The sequence below is a fragment of the Canis lupus genome, chromosome 24, assembly GCF_003254725.2.
Source record: "Canis lupus dingo isolate Sandy chromosome 24, ASM325472v2, whole genome shotgun sequence".
NCBI classification, from domain to species: domain Eukaryota; kingdom Metazoa; phylum Chordata; class Mammalia; order Carnivora; family Canidae; genus Canis; species Canis lupus.
Window position 1 is genome coordinate 47071911 of NC_064266.1, and position 16308 is coordinate 47088218.

At 67.6% G+C, this 16308-nt stretch overlaps 1 protein-coding gene across 10 annotated transcripts; it reads left to right on the forward strand.

Moving 5' to 3' along the window:
• The first annotated feature begins 203 nt into the window (after positions 1 to 203).
• On the forward strand, positions 204 to 11849 carry ARFGAP1 (ADP ribosylation factor GTPase activating protein 1). 10 transcript variants are annotated; one of them, XM_025470666.3, is made up of 14 exons: positions 204 to 362; positions 3125 to 3188; positions 3389 to 3498; positions 3738 to 3909; positions 4313 to 4413; positions 5227 to 5313; positions 5743 to 5839; positions 6322 to 6378; positions 7593 to 7625; positions 8471 to 8500; positions 9319 to 9375; positions 9850 to 9909; positions 10497 to 10573; positions 11191 to 11849. In XM_025470666.3, exons 2-14 carry the CDS (start codon positions 3129 to 3131, stop codon positions 11531 to 11533), a joined length of 1284 nt encoding a protein of 427 aa, XP_025326451.1. In that variant the 5' UTR covers positions 204 to 362; positions 3125 to 3128; the 3' UTR covers positions 11534 to 11849. The 10 variants fall into 10 exon arrangements, with proteins under 10 accessions (XP_025326451.1, XP_035561505.1, XP_048956334.1 ...); XM_035705612.2 differs by lacking the exon at positions 3389 to 3498 and having other exon boundaries at positions 206 to 362; XM_049100377.1 differs by lacking the exons at positions 204 to 362; positions 9850 to 9909.
• The last annotated feature ends 4459 nt before the right edge of the window (positions 11850 to 16308 follow it).

Consider the following 16308-nt stretch of genomic DNA (forward strand, 5'->3'; position numbering starts at 1 on the left):
CGCTTCCGTGTCCGCCGCTGTGGGCGGGCCTCCCGCGGCCCCGGCGGGACCCTGAGCCCGGCCCCCGCCCCGCTCCAGCCCCGCGGTCCGCGACGCCGCCCCGCGTTCCCATGGCGACGGGGGCGGGGCCGCGCTGCCGCTCGGGGACGGAGGCGGAAGTCCCGCCCCGCCCCGCCCCTCCCCGGCTTCCCGTGATGCCCCGCGAGGCGCAACGTAGCCGGAAGCGGGTGGCGGCGGGGCGGGCGGCGGGCGCGCGTCCCCGGAGCAGCCTGCGGCGCGCCCGACCGCGGACCCGACGGACCCGGCGGACCCCGGCGGACCCCGGCGGACCCCGGCGCGCGGGATCGAGCCCGGACCCCCCGGTAGGCGCGCGGCCCTTCGCCCCCGCCCGGGCCCCGCCTCGGGAGCGCCCCCGCAGCCCGCCCGGCCCCGCTCCCGCACGGACGGCCCCGGGGCCGGAGCCCAGGCTCCTCCGCCCGGCGGGTGCGGGGAGGCGGCCCGGGGACCCGCGCTGCTCGCCCCGCGCGTGGACGGTCCTCCCCGGGCCCCGTGGGGTGCGCGCCCCGCCGGAGGCTGCGGAGGCTGCGGCGCCCGCGGAGGGCCGGCCCCACGCTCCTGCGCGCCGTGCCCGGGCCGCGGGGCCTCCGCCTGGTGCTCGCTGCTCCGACAGCGGCTGTGCTGAGTGCTTCGGCCGGTCTCTGGGAGGAGCCCCGGGACCCAGCGGTGCCCCCGGTCATCCTGGGACCCAGCCCGCGGGTCATCCCGGGGACGGAGCGGTGCCCCCGATGATCGCGGGACCCGGCGGTGCCCCCGCCCCCCCCCGTCATCCTGGGACCCAGCAGTGCCCCCTCCCCCCACGGTCATCCTGGGACCCAGCCCGCCAGACATCCCTGGGGACCCAGCGGTGCCCCCAAGTCATCCTGGGACCCAGCCCGCCAGTCATCCCGGGGACCCAGCGGTGCCCCCCGGTCATCCCTTTGAATCTCGGATGCGGACAGAGTCCCAACCCCAGGACCGGGTTCTGCAGCTCTTACAGGGCGGACCCGAGGAAGTGACCTCACTTGGTCAGCGTTCCCTGAAGTTACGGCCACTTGCAGGGAGCCACCTTTTACCACCTTGGTTTCAGGCACTAAAGAATCCTTGGATGGTTTCTTGAGATAAACCGTGTTTGCGGTTTTGAAAATTAGGACGCATTTCACGGATCCAAGTTAGCGTTTCAGGGAGTTGAAGGTCACGCCCATCAAAACTGGTCACCGAGGAGAGTTCATTTTCAATCCAGGTCATTTCCTGTTCACAGGTCACCTGCCGCTAGTTCTGCAGACTTTGGCTCTGCCTGATTTTATTTTACACAATTAGAAATTCAGGGCACATTCAACCCAGTTCTGGCTCTCCTTTGCTTGGTGCCCCTTTCGACCAGGATGTGAACCTCTGAGGAAAGGCACAGTTCTCTGGACGGACCAGGGGCTGGGCATGGAGACCCGATGGGGCAGGTTCGCGTGTCAGCCCCGTGCAGCAGCCCGCAGAGGGCTCTCCGGTGGTCACCATGAGACGGACGTGTGCAGAGGGCTTTGTGAGTTCAGATCCGGCAGGATGGCCCCAAGTGTGGGTGTACCTGGGGACGCCCCCCGTGCAGCTCCTGTGCGGCGGCGACAAAAGTCGTTCACTTAAAGGAGTCCGGCCAGGCGCCCGTACTCGGGATTGTGCCCTCGGCGTCGGTAGGCGGTCTGCGTAGCACGGAAAACTGCGGAGTGCAGAGGAGTCGGAGCTGCACCTCGGGTCTCGTTTGTCAGTTATGGGAAGATAACCGCGTCTGTCGTCTTCAGCTGGCTTCTAGGTGGGCGCTGACAACCACGGGAGTCCCAACCGTCTAGGTTTAGAAAGTGTGGCTGTGCAGAGTCAGGGCTGCCACCCGTGACTTGTTCCCGCGGACTGAGATGACGGGTGAGGGACGGCGCAGGATCTCCTGGCTTGTTGAGGCTGCGTGTCCGTGGAAAGCTCCAGCTCCGCCGTCGGCGGGGAGGCTGGCTGTGCAGCAGGGCAGCAGAGCGGCTGCCTGAAATGTCCAGCAGCCGTGTGGGTGTCGGATCCGTGCCACTTCCAGGGTGCTGGCGGGGTCCCCGGCGGGTGCGTGCTGCCGTGAATTAGGGCAACAGCTCACAGGCGCCATTCACAAGTGAGAGAAGGGCGAGCTTCAGAGAGGCCCCCGCACAGTTGTGTGTTGGTGGTGGGAGAGGTGGCCTGAGGCCCAGGGCCAGGTGGTGCGTGCAGGACCGTGGGGTCGCTCTGCATCCAGCACCCTGCGGGCTCCCGTGCGCGTTCTCCAGCTTGAATCTACGTCGGTCTTCCTGGTCATGAGTCCAGTGCGCTGTTGCTTGAACTTGGGTTTTGCCGGAGCTGGGAGATTTATAAAGAGAAACGGTTTTTGTCTTCAGCCTGAGTTACGTGGCTCTTGGGCCCCAGCGTGTCCTTGTGAGGCATGGTGGCAGGTGTGCCCTGCTGTGGTCATGCTGTCGGTCACTTCCACCCTCCACGGGGGCCCCATGGAGGACCCACCTGTAGACCCGCAGGCCAACCTCTGCACACCTCCTGGTCACGGGGAGCACTTCGGCCCCACGCCACAGGCTGGGGAGGGGAAGGAAGGTGCCGCGCGCAGAGAACCTGCGGTTCCCTGTCCTCGAAGGTTGCTGGCCCGAGTCTGATACGTTGGCCCTTCAGGTGGGCGCCCGGTTTAGCAGCCAGTCTGTACGTTATGTAGAGGTCGGCCCTTGCTGTGGGCTGCATCACAAGGTGGGAGGGACATTTTGTAAATCTGTAGTGTTGGCGGTTCGTGTCGGTTAGGCAAAGTGGACACCGATAATTACGTTATTCTTGGTAATTGCATTGTGTTTGGCCTGGAAACATCCAGACTGCTCTGGGTTTTTCTCCAGTGTGTAGAGGACAGATTCGTCCCATGAGTAGTTCCCTGATGCTGCCTGTAGTAAGCAGTGACGCTACCTCATAGCTTCCAGCAGCTTAGTGGGATTTCTCTGAAGCTATCTATGTGTTGTCGTGTTTTTGCACCAATGGGTTTTCTTGTAAAGTAACCTACTTGTAAGTTCCAAAATTTTGTTTTTCTTCTCTGCAGCATCATGGCCAGCCCAAGAACCAGGAAAGTCCTGAAAGAAGTCAGGGTGCAAGATGAAAACAACGTAAGCGTCTCTGCTTTGCTTTGATGCTTTGAGGTTTAGCAAACCTCCCGGAAGTTGCTTGTAGCCTCAGAGCTCTCCCTGCTGCTGTTAGGCTTGGGCCAGCCTCTCCTCTGCTCCTTCTTGGGGCCACCTGTCGGGTCTCTGGGGCTCTGGGCCCTGCCCCAAATGCCTGGGTGAGTTGCATGTGGCTCTTCCTGCAGGTGTGTTTTGAGTGTGGTGCATTCAACCCTCAGTGGGTGAGTGTGACCTACGGCATCTGGATCTGCCTGGAGTGCTCGGGGAAGCACCGCGGGCTTGGCGTGCACCTCAGGTCAGTGCCCTGCCCCTCGTGCCTTTTGGGCTCCGCAGGGATCCTGAGCCGCGGTCAGGGCCTGCTGTGGGCTGCAGGGTGACGGGGTAGCACGTGCTGCCTTGCCAGCTCTGCCCTCAGAGGTGTCACGGCCAGGTGCTTCTGTCACGGGAAGCTCATGCGTCGGGTTCACGACCTGGCTGGGGTGGGGGCTCCTGGACACCCAGTGCTGATAAGTAGGTTGGTGCTCTGGTTTCTAGCTTCGTGCGCTCGGTGACCATGGACAAGTGGAAGGACGTGGAGCTTGAGAAGATGAAAGCTGGAGGGAATGCGAAATTCCGGGAGTTCCTGGAGTCTCAGGAGGACTATGACCCCTGCTGGTCCCTGCAGGACAAGTACAACAGCAAGGCCGCGGCCCTCTTCAGGGACAAGGTAGGACCCGCCAGCCAGTGGTGCTGAGGCTCCGCCCATTGGCGGTTTGGGTGGCTCTGGGAGCTGGCGTCCTCCTGTGGGCTCTGCCACGCCTGCGGGGGCCGCGCACAGTCTGGGACTGCTGGGCACGGACAGGACGTGTGGGCTGTCTTGTCCCACCCCGGGGGAGGCAGGCGGTGTGTAGTTAGCCGGGGAGAGGATGGGCCTTTCTCCCTGCCCTCCGGGGGAGCATCGTGTGCTGGCCCCTCCGTACCGAGACCCCATCCCCGTGTTGACATGTGACAGAGACCCTGGCCCGTGCCCGCTGAGCCTGGAAGGACAGCGAGCAGGATGGGCTAGAGTGGGTGACCTCGCCGATCAGTCCTGACGGTCCCGGCTTTCGAATCCCTGTGTCCCCTGGCAGGTAGCCACCCTGGCTGAGGGCAGAGAATGGTGTCTGGAGTCCTCGCCTGCCCAGAACTGGACCCCACCCCAGCCCAAGACACTGCTGTCCGCTGCTCACCGGTAGCTACTCCTCTGGCCTCTCGTCTGGGTCCCGGCTGTTCTGGGCCCAGCCCCGATCTTAGCCGTAGCTTGGGGCCCCTGTGCTGTTGTGGGAACGGCTCCCGTTGTGAGCTACTCCCAGGAGTCAGTGGGAAAACAGCTTCATAGGTTGTCTTAGCGATAGGGGTTTTCAGTAAAAGCACCCCGGTAAGCTGTGTCTAGGGCCAAGGGGGCAGCTCCGCACTTTTCCATAGCCCGTTGGGACAGTGCTTTCAGATTCGAACCCATGACCGCAAGTTTCTGTAGGAAACGTCCCTGCTGGGTGGTGGTTCCATCCTTTGTCCTCCCGAGCACTACCCAGCCCCCGGAGCGCAGGTGTGGTGTGGACAGGTCGATCCCCACGGCAGACGTCCTGCGTCCTCTCAAGTGTCAGAGGCTGGTGATCTGCAGTGACCGGTCAGGGAAGGCTCCGTGTTTGCACCATGGGCGCCCCGGGACCCCCACCCCATGCCCGCACCATGCATCTCGTGGGAGCTCGGTGGGCCGCTGCTGACATGCCCGCTTCAGCACCCGGCTCTCCGGCCTCTGTGCTGCCCCCCGCCAGCGTGGGCAGGCCTGGAGCAGCGGCCAGGGGCCCGTGGGGTCCTCTCTGGGCCGGAGCGTGTCCGCTTGCTGTTGCCCGCCACGGCCAGTGAGCCGCCTTTCGGAGGTGGAGGCCAGCTGGCCTTAGGTGCTCCGTGCTGGGGGACGTGACAGCACGTCCTGGAGCTCCGCACGGTCCCTGCGCGTGCCTGTCCTCCGTTGACCTCACTGCCCTTTGATCCTCCCTCTCAGAGCTTCTGGCCACCCGCAGAACTCGACCTCGTCCTCAGACAAGGCTTTTGAAGACTGGCTTAACGACGACCTTGGCTCCTATCAGGGGTGAGGCGTGGGCAGCAGGGGGCTTGGTGGCTCGGGGACTCTGGGTCCCTCGGGGCTGGGGTCCTGCGTGCAGGCCGTGCGCTGCTGACTGGCATCCCAGGGCCAGCCCGGGTCTGAAGAGTGTGAGTGGAGGGAAAACCTCAGTTAAGGGAAAAAGAATGCTTTTCCTTCTTGGAAGCAAGCTGACCTGTGGATGCGTGTTTGTCCCCGGGGCTGTCTGAGGAAGTCATTTGACGCTTCTTGCACTAGCGGGCTGCCGGGTCACGCCGGGCTCCCTGCCCAAATGCAGCAGGAGGGTCTTCTCCGGGGAGCAGAGGAGAGCCTGCCCTGTGTGCCCGCCTCGCTGCGGACCTCATCCTTCCCGGGTCTGGGCGCCTCCTGCCTCGAGCCCCTTGGGCAGCAGGGTGCTGCCTTTCGTGTTCCTGTCAGGGCCCAGGAGAACCGCTACGTGGGGTTCGGGAACACGGTGCCGCCCCCGAAGAGGGAAGAGGACTTCCTCAGCAGCGCCGTGTCGTCCCTGTGCTCGGTGAGGACCGTCCCCTGCCCTGCACCCTGTGCCCCGCAGCCCCACCATCCACGCACGCCTCCCCTCCCTCAGTGAGGTTGTCTGTGCGACCGGCTCGCCGCCTTCCTTCTGGTCCCAGCGGGTGTAGCTGCTGTTAGGGGAAGCGTTTCCAGTCCGCTGGCGCGTCATCCAAAGCGCAGCTTCTGCTGGGGCACCTGCCGGGCCCTGCTCTCCCGCGAGCGCACCGGGCACATGGATCCCAGCGCTCTGCCCACCAGCCTGGCACAGGGGGGCCAGGGTGGGGTGCGTGGTGCTGTGGCAGGAATGCCCGCTCCACCTGGGAAGCGGGGCTGCGGCCGTGCGCAGGGCCTCCCGGAGGTGGCCTCCCTGCGGAGCTGGGTGCAGAGTCCATCGGCTCTGTGCTGAGCAGTGGGTGGCGTGGCCGACAGCCTGCTGGGCCGCCGCTGTGGAACCTCGACGTGGCCCCTCTTGCTTCCTTGCAGGGCTGGAGCAGTTTTACCACTGGAGCGAGCAAGTTTGCTTCAGCTGCTAAGGAGGGTGTGAGTACCCGCCCCAGCGCTCCTCCCGCCGGCCCCTCACAGGCGGTGCTGTCTGGGGTCTGGGGGCAGAGAAGGGTCTGCAGGGCGCTCCACGAGGAGTGGGGGGCGTTCCCGGCCCCCAGGCGTGCTCTCGGGTCCCCGAGGCCACGGCCAGTCTCAGGGCCCGCCGTTGGCTGCTTTAGCAGCAGGCACCCACCCGCCCGCCCATCAGGGTGAGCTGTGTGCAGAGGCCAGCCGGCTCTGGAAGGGGTGCCATGCCAAGGCACCGCATGTCGTGAGCCCTGCGGGCAGAGGGGTCCCGCCAGCCCTCCAGCGCCTGTTGCTGGGCACAGAGCAGGGTTCGTCTGACTTTCCTCTCAGCCCTGCCTGCTCCTCCGCCCAAGCGCGGGAGGGTTGGGGATTTTGTCAGGACACGCAGGTGGACAGTGGCCTTGGGCTTAGAAAGGAACAGGCCAGAAACCTTTTGGGGCCATCACCCTGGGGGGTACTGGGGGGTCTGGCAGGTGTGGCCTTGGTAAGGAAGGTGCCCTGGAGGACGGAGAGCCCAGGGCAGGGTCGAGGGGCTGCGTGGCACGCAGGACCGGGACAGGAATGTTCCGAGAGCCAGGAGACCGTGGGCCAGACGGTGCCTGCCGTCGCGTGACCCGCAGGAGCCACAGGGCTGGTCCTGGGCTGGGACGAAGGCCCCACGGACACTGTGCTGCCCGTGGGTGCATGTGCCCTGCATCCTCCCCTGTCCGGCCCGGGAGGAGCCTCGAGGGGCAGCAGGCCCTGTGGCACCGCAGCTTTGGCTCGTGGCCTCTGGAGGGCTACAGCCGGGAGGTCCAGGTGCCTTCCAGCTGGAACGCCTGGCCAGGCCTTTTCCTTCTTTGTAGTGAACGTGGTTGGGGGTGGGGGTGCTGCGGGGAGCTGTGGGACGGGGCCGCACTGGGTGCCAAGTAGGTGCACGGTCTGGGCCTCAGGAACACCCATAGATGCCGGGGCTGGGGGGGCCGCCCCTGCCATGGGCCTGCTCCCCCCGGCCTGTGTGCTGCGGGCTTGCCCCTCCCGACGGCCTCCCTCCCTCCGGGCCTGGCCTAGTGGGCAGCTTTGCTGGGCCCCTGGGGGTGTGGCTGACGGGACAGGCCTGGACCGGGCATTTGTCGAGGGTGGGAAGCGCAGCCTGGGGCCGGGCGTCAGGACAGGCGAGCTGGAAATCCTGTGTCTCTTTCCAGGCAACCAAATTCGGATCTCAAGCAAGTCAGAAGGTAACAAAGGAAGCTTCTGCGTTTTGTGTTGCTAAAATTTCTAGTGTGATGTCTGGTTGGCGTCTGGACGCTGCCCAGGCTGCCGTCATCGGGCCCTGTGCTTGGAGAGGGGACGTTTCTGCAGCTCAGGCCTGTGCTCTCGGACTTGTGCCCCGGCGCCTGCGGGTTTAGCAGGTGGGGTGGGAGGCTGCGTCTGTCGGGGCCTGCGGGGCAAGGCCAGGGTCCCCTGTCCATCCTTGCCTGGGCACCCGGCCGGAGGGACGGCTCCTGTGTGGTTCCTGCCCGCGGTGGGGAGGGAAGCCTGGTAGGGCCGAGGGCCGTGGGCCATGGGGCAGCCCCTCCTTGGGGCGGTGGGTCTGGGTTCTGCGGAAATACCTTGGTTCCCCGTTAGTTTCTCACTGTGAGTGGTGGTTTGGGGTGGTTGGTATTTGTCTTTTTTTTCCAATCTTGGTTGGTGGCCCTGCAGTCCCCAGGTGGTGCCAGGACGCTGGACTGCCTGTCCCCCGGTGTGGGGGTTAGGACTCAGGCCGGAGGCAGCAGCCCTGCAGGCTGTCCCAGGAGGGAGGGCAGTCGCTCTCCGTGTGTGGTGCGCCCGCTTTGGGGTTCCTGACTTGCTCACGTGGTTCTGGAAGTTGTACCTCAGAGTAGAAAGCAGCGAGGGTCGGTGGCAGTAGGTGGGCACCGAGGGCACTCTTGAGGACGCCCGCTGGGGTGACGCAACCAGAACGTGAGGCTGATTAAGGTGTCTGGAGGTGCTTCCTTGTTGCTCGTGCGCACTCTGCCTCTCACTCTCTCCCTCTCCCCCCCTCCCCGCCCCAACCCGCTCCCTTGCTATCTGGGTAAAGTTTTGGGGCACCAAGCAGCAGCCCGAGCTGGTAAGGCGCCACGTCCGTTCTCGTGCATGCCTCCCCCGTTCTCTGTGCTGCCCACATGCTTTGCCCTGAGCGTTCCTGGACCGTGGCCTGTGTGTGTCCTTGCTTACGTGTGCTCGCCCTCGGAGCTTCTCACCAACCTGCTGGGGCCGGGGCCAGGGGCACTGCTCCTGTTGGGGTGCCGGGAGCTGCTTGGCAGGATTTTCATTTCATGACCTCATCACTTCCTGCTAAGTACGCAGAGGGGGTGTCATTGCAGCGGTGAGGTGCTGACGCTGTGCGCTTGCCCTGTGCCTCGAGGCTGCTGTTACTTGGTGCTCTCCCTCTTAGCTGCCCCATCGTCCCGCTGCCGCCCCACCCACCTTGGCTCATCCTCTGGCTCTGTCCCCTTCCCTCTGGGTCAGGTGGCCGCTGGAGGGCAGGTGGGCTTCAACCTCATCCAGTGACCAGAGGTGCACCTGCCTGCATTCCAGCTGAGGGGTAGCATGTGACCTGCTGCAGCACGTGGGCCGTCCTGGGGATGGGACTGCGTGGCTCTGATGGGAAGACCCACAGGTGGCCGCTGTGTGGGATGGACTCCCGAGGCCTTGCTGCCACTCTGGGCCTCTTCCCTCCAGAGCGCGGAGGGCTGGGGCAGTGGTCTCTGGCCGCCCCACCGCCACGGTGCCTGCGGGCCACTTCCGTGCAGCTGCCTCGGGCGCCGCAGCTGCCATGACAGTGGGGTGGGGGCCTCCTGGGTGCTGGGCTCGTGGCCACTGTGCCGACCAGTGTCCTGGGTGACACGCTGCCCGAGCTCACCTGACTTGCCTCTCATCAAACAGGCTTCGGAGCTGGGCCACAGCCTGAATGAGAACGTTCTCAAACCTGCGCAGGAGAAGGTAACGCCCCCGACGCCCGGTGTCCCTTGTCCACCCCCTGAGGCCCTCATTCCAGGGGAGCAGCGGGTGCTGGGGGGCTTTGTCCAGCAGTTCCAACTCCGTCCATTGGGCCCCCATCCCTGGGCTCTGTGAGGCCCAGCCTTGCGCTCCGTTCCTCAGGGTGGGCTGGGTGGGCAGCGCGGAGGTGGCTGACGGCCAGGGAGCCCCCCAAGCAGGCTGGGGCCCGGGGGCGGTGCCGACCTGTCCGCAGGACATTGTGGCTGACCCAGAGGCCCCCCGGGAGGATGCCGCGTTACAGCAGCCTGGGCACAGTCGGTGGCCCCGGCCCCTTCACGCGTGGGGAGGGGGCTGCCCGGGGGAGACGTCGCACACAGCTGCCGCCACGGCTCTTTCCGGCGTGCACTGTCCTTGGTCAGAGACGGCGACGATGGGCTCTGTGCCCCTGGGCTGATGGCAGTGTTTTAACCCACGCAGGTGAAAGAGGGAAAGATTTTTGATGATGTGTCCAGTGGGGTCTCTCAGTTGGCGTCCAAGGTAGGGCAAGCCCTGGAGCTTGGGCGCAGCTGGAAGCCAGTCTCCACATTCCAGGGCGCCTTGGCCAAGAGCAGGAGGGCCCTCCGCGCCCCACACGCTCCCGCAGCCTGGGTGCCCGCCAGGTGCCCGCTGGGCGGTGAGGCGGCTCAGCTGAGCGCTCCGGTGCCGGCTGCCCGAGGAATGTGGACACAGCTTGGTGGGGGGCCCTGTCAGGTCTGCTAACTTGCTTCTTTTCCTTCTGCCTTCGTTGTGCCGCCGCTGCCCTGCCCCGGTGAGTGCCATCTGACGGGCCGGGGCCCCGCCGTCTTCTAGGCGGGTTGGGGTGTGCATGGCCCCCCTCCCCAGCCTGCCGCAGGGGCTTTGCTTGCATGCTGTTTCCTCGAGCTGAGCACTAGGGCCTCCCGCCGCCACCACTGTGTGCACACCGGGCGTCCCCTGGACCGTTCCTGTCGGGAGGAGCATACGAAGGCCTCGGGCCTGAGCCCGGCTGTTCTGCTCGGGTCTCTAAGCTTTGCCGGGACCTTGAGCGGGACCATGTGTGCGTTGTGAGGACCCACCCTGAGCAGCCACCTCCCGTCCCCTTCCAGGTCCAGGGGGTCGGCAGTAGAGGATGGCGGGACGTCACCACCTTTTTTTCTGGGAGAGCGGAGGACACGTTGGACAGGTATGCTGGTCCCCCATCCATGCCCTCGTGCCCTGGGTTCCTTCCCACAAGGTCTCTGAGAGGCATTCGGCATCCCCGCTGGCGGACAGGCCTGTCACCCCCAGGGGCGGCTCCCAGAACCCTAGAGATACTGACCTTGTGGCTACACCTGCCGCTCGGGCCTAGAGACGAGAGGCGCCAGCGCTGATCCCACTGTCTCCCATCTTGGGCTGGTGGGGTCGGCAGGGGCCCCGCAGCAACCCTGTCCCTGCCCTCATTGTCCACACCTGTGTGCTGGAACCCCGATCTGGCTAGGGCTCCCCTACTCCAGCTGCAGGGTAGGGGCTGGGAGCTGGCCGTGGTGGGGGCCACTGCTCAGCGGGGCCCGTCAGGCTCGACAGCGCGCTCAGGGCTGCGCTGTTCCGTTAGTCGCTGCAGAAAACCAGCCTTGTACATTTTCCTTCACAACACGCTCCTTTTGGGGTGGGACTGATGGAGCCGGGCCTGGCTGGCAGGAGGCCCACCCAGAAGCTTCCGGCGGGCTCCGTGCTCCTGTGGGCATCGTGGCCTGGGGGCGGGACCCCGAGGGACGGCCTGGTGGCTCGGGCTGTCGTTCAGCGTCCTCCTGTCTCCCCCAGGCCCCTGGAGGGCCAGAGCTACCAGAACAGCGGTGGGGACCACCCCCAGAACCGCACCGTGGACCAGAGCTTCTGGGAGAGCTTCGGGAGCACGGACCCTGCCAAGGGCCACAGGTCCCCGAGCAGCGACAGCTGGACGTGCGCAGACGCCTCGGCCGAGAAGAGGAGCTCGGACAGCTGGGATGTGTGGGGCTCGGGCTCCGCGTCCAACAATAAGAACAGCGACCACAGCGACCTCGGGGAGGCATGGGGGGGCGGCGGGGAGGGCAGAGCCAAGACCGCCAAGAAGGCTGCGCCGCCGGCCGTGCCGGTTGACGAGGGCTGGGACAACCAGGACTGGTAGGCGCACCGCGCCCCGGTGCCAGCAGCGGCCCGTGTGTGCACTCTGCCCTCACGCCTCCTTGTGTGACCCCAGAAACCAGCCGTGGCGCCAAGACAGCACCTCGGGTGGGCGCGGGGGTGGTGCTGCTGGCTCGCGTGGGCGCCCGCCCTGCAAGGCCACGTGCTGCCCACGGTCCGGGTCCCGGCTCTCCCGTGGCTCCCGGGCAGCCCGCAGAAATCTGGCCGGGGCGACGCGGAGGGCAGGGTCTGCCCCCGCGGGAGGCGGGCCGCACCATCGTTCCCGTACGTCCTCTAATAAACCCTCCCGAGTGGCCGCAGCGCAGCCCGTGCAGTGTCCTGTGTGAGGCACGCGTCCTGAGGCGAGGGGTCCAGGCTTGTTCCAGGCCGGCCTTCCCGCGTGAGGGACGTGCGCAGGGTCCTCCCCCGCTTCCCTGCCCGCACCGCTGTCCTGCGCTGTCCCCTACCCCTGGGCCCTTTGTCCATGGTTGCACCGAGCGGTGCTCGTCAGAGCCGAGGCAGCGCCCCCAGGGTGCCCCAGATGGCTGCAGGACCGGGACGTGAAAGTGAGGCGTTGGGGGGAGCACATGCCCTCTGAGCCTGGCCTGGGGGCCCCTGGCGGCGGGGGGGCTCCTCGACCCGCGCGGTGTCCGGGGAAGGGCTGCGTTTGTCGGGTGGGTTGTGGCCGCCCCGTCCCTGCCGGCTCAGTGCTGTGCCATGGCGGTGTCCCAGCTGTGCCCCTGGCTCGGCTCGCGGTGTCATGGGTCTCCTTGTCCACCGGAGCCTACCTGGCACCGAGCCCCATCTCCGGGTCGCCGTCCACTGCCGACGAGGGGCCTTTCTCCCGTCAGTCTGACAACTGACCGAGGCTATCGTGGGTCCTCCGTCCGTGCACCCCTTCTCTGGCCACCACGTTGCCGTCGGCCCTGCCGTGACAGCGGGTGTGGCCCCGGGTCCTGTGTGATTTGCGTGGGATGTGTGCACTCCAGGCCCTGGCTGCTGCTGGCCCTTCACGTCCTGGGACGGGCCCTCCCAGCATGGGCGCCGCCAGCCAGGCTGCAGCAGCAGGGTCGCGTGTGGGGGCGTCTGGGCTGCGGTCGCAGAGGGGTCGCCCAGGGCCAGCCCCCTAGCCCACGGCTCTCTCCTGAGGACGCACGGTGTGGAGCACCCGTGTGTGCGGCAGTGGCGTGAGGGTCTCGGTCACTGACCCAGCCGCCTGCTGCCCCCGAGGCCAGGAGCTTGGGGTGGGGGGTTCGGGGAAGCCCAGGGCCGATGGTCAGCCTGCCAGCCCGCAACCGGGTATCCCAGGATGACGGTCCTCAGAGGAGCACAAGGTGTGCCCGGGCCGCCCTCCGGGTGGGAGCTTGTCCCTTGGCCGACGGTTCTAGAGGCTTCGGGGTTGCCGGGCCCATCTCCTGTAATTGCTCGTCCTAAGTCTGCGTTACGTAGGGACTGAGCTGCCCTTTGTTTTGGGAGCCCCCGCAGAGCCAGTGTAATTAGGACGGTGTTGGGTGTTTTGACATGTTGGCGGGGGACACTCTGCCCTCCTGGCCCCTTCTGGAGCGCTCACGTGGTGGCCCAAGACGCCCCCGCCCCACAGGTAGGAGACAGGTGTCCTGTGTTGGTAGATGCTGCCCGGGGTGGGGCCCAGGCAGTGCAGGGGCCTGAGCATGTCCCCGTCCCACCTCCCTGGTCGTCCCCACACAAGCCCCTGGCACAAAGCGACAGTGAGCTGGGTGGTGTGCGGGGTCACAGGTGATGAGCTCCTGCTCTGTGCAGGACCCCAGGGTAGGCACGTGGCTGAGGGGTGGGCAGGCTCCAGCTAAGGACGCGTGGAGGGTGGCGCCTCGGGGTGCGTGCGAGTGCATACGTGTGCCCCGAGCGCCCACGGCCACGGATGGACACGGTGCGTCCAGCGCAGGATCGTGGCTGCTGGGCCCAGCGCCCTCTGCTGGTCTCCCCTCAGGTATGGGTCCCGGGACTGGCACCCCGGGCTCTGCGTCCACCAGCGTCATCGTGTCCTGGGGTCCAGCCGTGGGTCCCCAGGCTCGGGCAGCTCCCGGGCTACGGTGGGTCAGGGAGCTCCATCTGGCCCGGGGCCTGGGGCCCTCCCTCGCCACAGGAGCGCTGCTGTCCGGGCCGGAAGCGGGGCTCACAAAGCAGTCAGGACGGGGGCGGGGGGAGCCAGAGGGGCACTTGGCACCAGGGACAAAGCCCCCTCGGTGTCGTGGCCCGGGCCTGTGCGCCCACCCCCAGCACTGTTCCCCACGCTCGGGCTGTGGGCTGGCAGGGGTGAGGCCCTGGAGCTGGCTCCTCCCGGGGGCCCGGAGTCTGGGGAGGGGATGAGCCCACGTGGGAGGAAGCCCCCTGCCCAGCAGCCTGTGCCCCCCACCTTTGCCCACCAAGTGCTCGTGGCCCGGTGAGCCCTGCTGGACCGTGGCCCGTCCCAGCCCTGGAGCCTGCGCAGTGCCCACCCCCATCCTGCCTCTTCCCCAGAAGCTGGACCCAGGGCGGCCGCCGCGGGCTCCTGGTCGTCGGCTCCCCCTGCCCTCAGCTGCCTGGGGGGTGGTCCCGGGTCAGGTGGGTGCGGGGCAGGAACTGGAACAGGGTGTGGTCTGGCCAGTGTCCCGCCCAAGTGTCAGGCCTGGGGCCCGGCTGGGGCTGTGGGGGTAGCTGCGGGGGGCCAGTGTGGGCCTGGGCGCTGCTGCTGAGGCTCCCAGGCACATCGTCTGTCCATGCGTGGTGGCGCCTGCCCCGGGAGCCCCTCCTTGGGGCACCCCCCCACCGCATGGGTCCTTCACGCTGGGACACACACCCCCCCGCCCCGCTCCCGGGCTGCAGCTGGGAAGGGTGGAGAGCCTGGGGAGGGAGGAGGCCGGGGTGGGCCAGGGGCTGGGCTGAGCCGGTGACGTCCGAGGGAAAGGGGCCCTCAGAAGCCCTGGGCTCTCGTGGCTGCGGCAGGACCACGGGGGGACCCAGGGATGCCACCCTCACCCAGGAGAAGGTCGGTGACTGGCCTGGAGTCCTGGGGGGCTGGGTGGGCGAGGAGGGCCACCAGGGGCCTGCCCAGGCCTGTGACGTGAGGGGGCCTTGCCTTCTGGCCAAGGCCCGGGGCCAGGAGGGCAGGTGGTGCGCAGAGGACCCTGGTTCAAGGCTGTGACCCCGTGCCCCGGGAAGGGGTCCCACCGAGCAGGGGGCCTGGAGGGGACTCCCGGGCACTGCCGTCCAGCCCCACAGGCCCCATGGACGCCCACGGGCTCAGCACTTCTGCGACCTCCCTGGGTGTGGCATCGTGTGCAGCCTGGGGATGGAAGGGTGACCCAGCCCCGCCCCCACGGACCTCCTCTCCCTGCTGAGAGGCTGGTTCTGGGCCAGTCCCCACCCAGGACACCCTCCTGGGCTGGCAGGGGCCAGCTGTGCTCAGACTGGGGTCCCGGTCCCGGCTCTGACGCCCTCGGGCCGCAGCCAGGCCCGCCCGTACCCAGGCCCCGTGGCCCTGGCAGCGGCTGTCCCAGTCTGTCCAGTGGTGAGTGCGTGCCCGGGTCGCATCGCAGTCGGCCTGGTGCTGGCCTGTGAGCGTCCTGAGGGCGTGCTGCGGGGCCACAGGCTGTGACAGGGCCAGACGCCGGGGGTGGGCGGCGGAGGGGCAGCGAGCCCTCGCCCCAGGGAGCACCTGCCCGGGCCCTGCAGGACGCCGGTCCTCTGTGGACGGGGCGTGGAGCAGCTGTGGGGTGTCCCCGGTCACTGTGGGGCACCCGGTGTGGGTGGAGAAGCTCGGGACTGGCTGGACAGACAGACCGCTGGACACGAGGAAGTCGCCCGACGGCCTGTCCTCCCGCAGGCAGTGACCATGACTGCCCCCGCCGGCCCCCGGCTCGGGCTCCGCCTCTGCCTGTGGCTTGGTGCTGCCCTGGGACTCGGCCAGGGACCAGGTAAGGCGGGGCAGGGTGGGGGGACGCCCCGGGAGCGGCTGTCCCGGGGAATCTGCTCCGGGGGACCCACACCCGAGGCCACCCGTGCCCTCTGCCCGTCAGCCCAACCGGGGGGCGCTGCTGCGAGCCCTCTGCGTGTTCCCGGGCAGCAGAAGCCGGAGCCGGGAGGGAGGCCCTGTCCCTGGGGCGCAGCATCCCCCGCCCCTCGCTTCCTCCGGGCCACCACGCGGCCCGCGCCTCCTCGCTCTCACCACTCCCTCCCGGGTGTTCACGGGGCTTCCCTTCGGAGGGACCCTGGAGTAACGCCCCAAAAGGGACACAGCCGCCCATGGCGCACCCTGGCCCAGCTCCCCGCAGACTGTAGCTCCCACGGATTGGGAAGGCCGGTGGGCGGCTGCGGGCACCCCCTTTGCCCCGCGTCAGCCCCCAGCCACTCCCCTCCTGCCCTGCCGCGGCCTCGCCCGCCGACTCCTGGTCTGTTGACCCCAAGCGCGGCCACCCGGCCTGCTCACCCCTCGGGTCTGGGTCTGCGTGCACACTGGCGACGGCCAGCAGGGCATGTCCCCGGGTCCCCATGACATGACAGGGTCACCAGGTGGGGCCGTGTCACTAGTGAGCCCAGGGGCCCTCTGAGCCCGGGACTCAGCACCGGGGTGCCCTCGCCCGCAGGGTCCCTGCAGCCTCTGGGTAGTCCCCGGGCCCCCCGGTCCCTAGGAGGGCAGAGCGGGTGGGGGCCACATGTCCGGGCTGCCTTCCCCGGGGACGGTCCTGGCGAGGGGGTGCTCCCGGGGGCCTTTCCACCGGCGGGCCCCCGCGTCCGTCCTGGGCGCCAGCAAAACCCCGAAGG

Coding starts and splice junctions, on each gene's coding strand:
- ARFGAP1 (XM_025470666.3), top strand. CDS start 3,129: ATGGCCAGCCCAAGAACCAGGAAAGTCCTGAAAGAAGTCAGGGTGCAA. Junction 3,910..4,312: donor CGGCCCTCTTCAGGGACAAG/GTAGGACCCGCC, acceptor GTCCCCTGGCAG/GTAGCCACCCTGGCTGAGGG. Junction 10,574..11,190: donor GCGGAGGACACGTTGGACAG/GTATGCTGGTCC, acceptor TGTCTCCCCCAG/GCCCCTGGAGGGCCAGAGCT.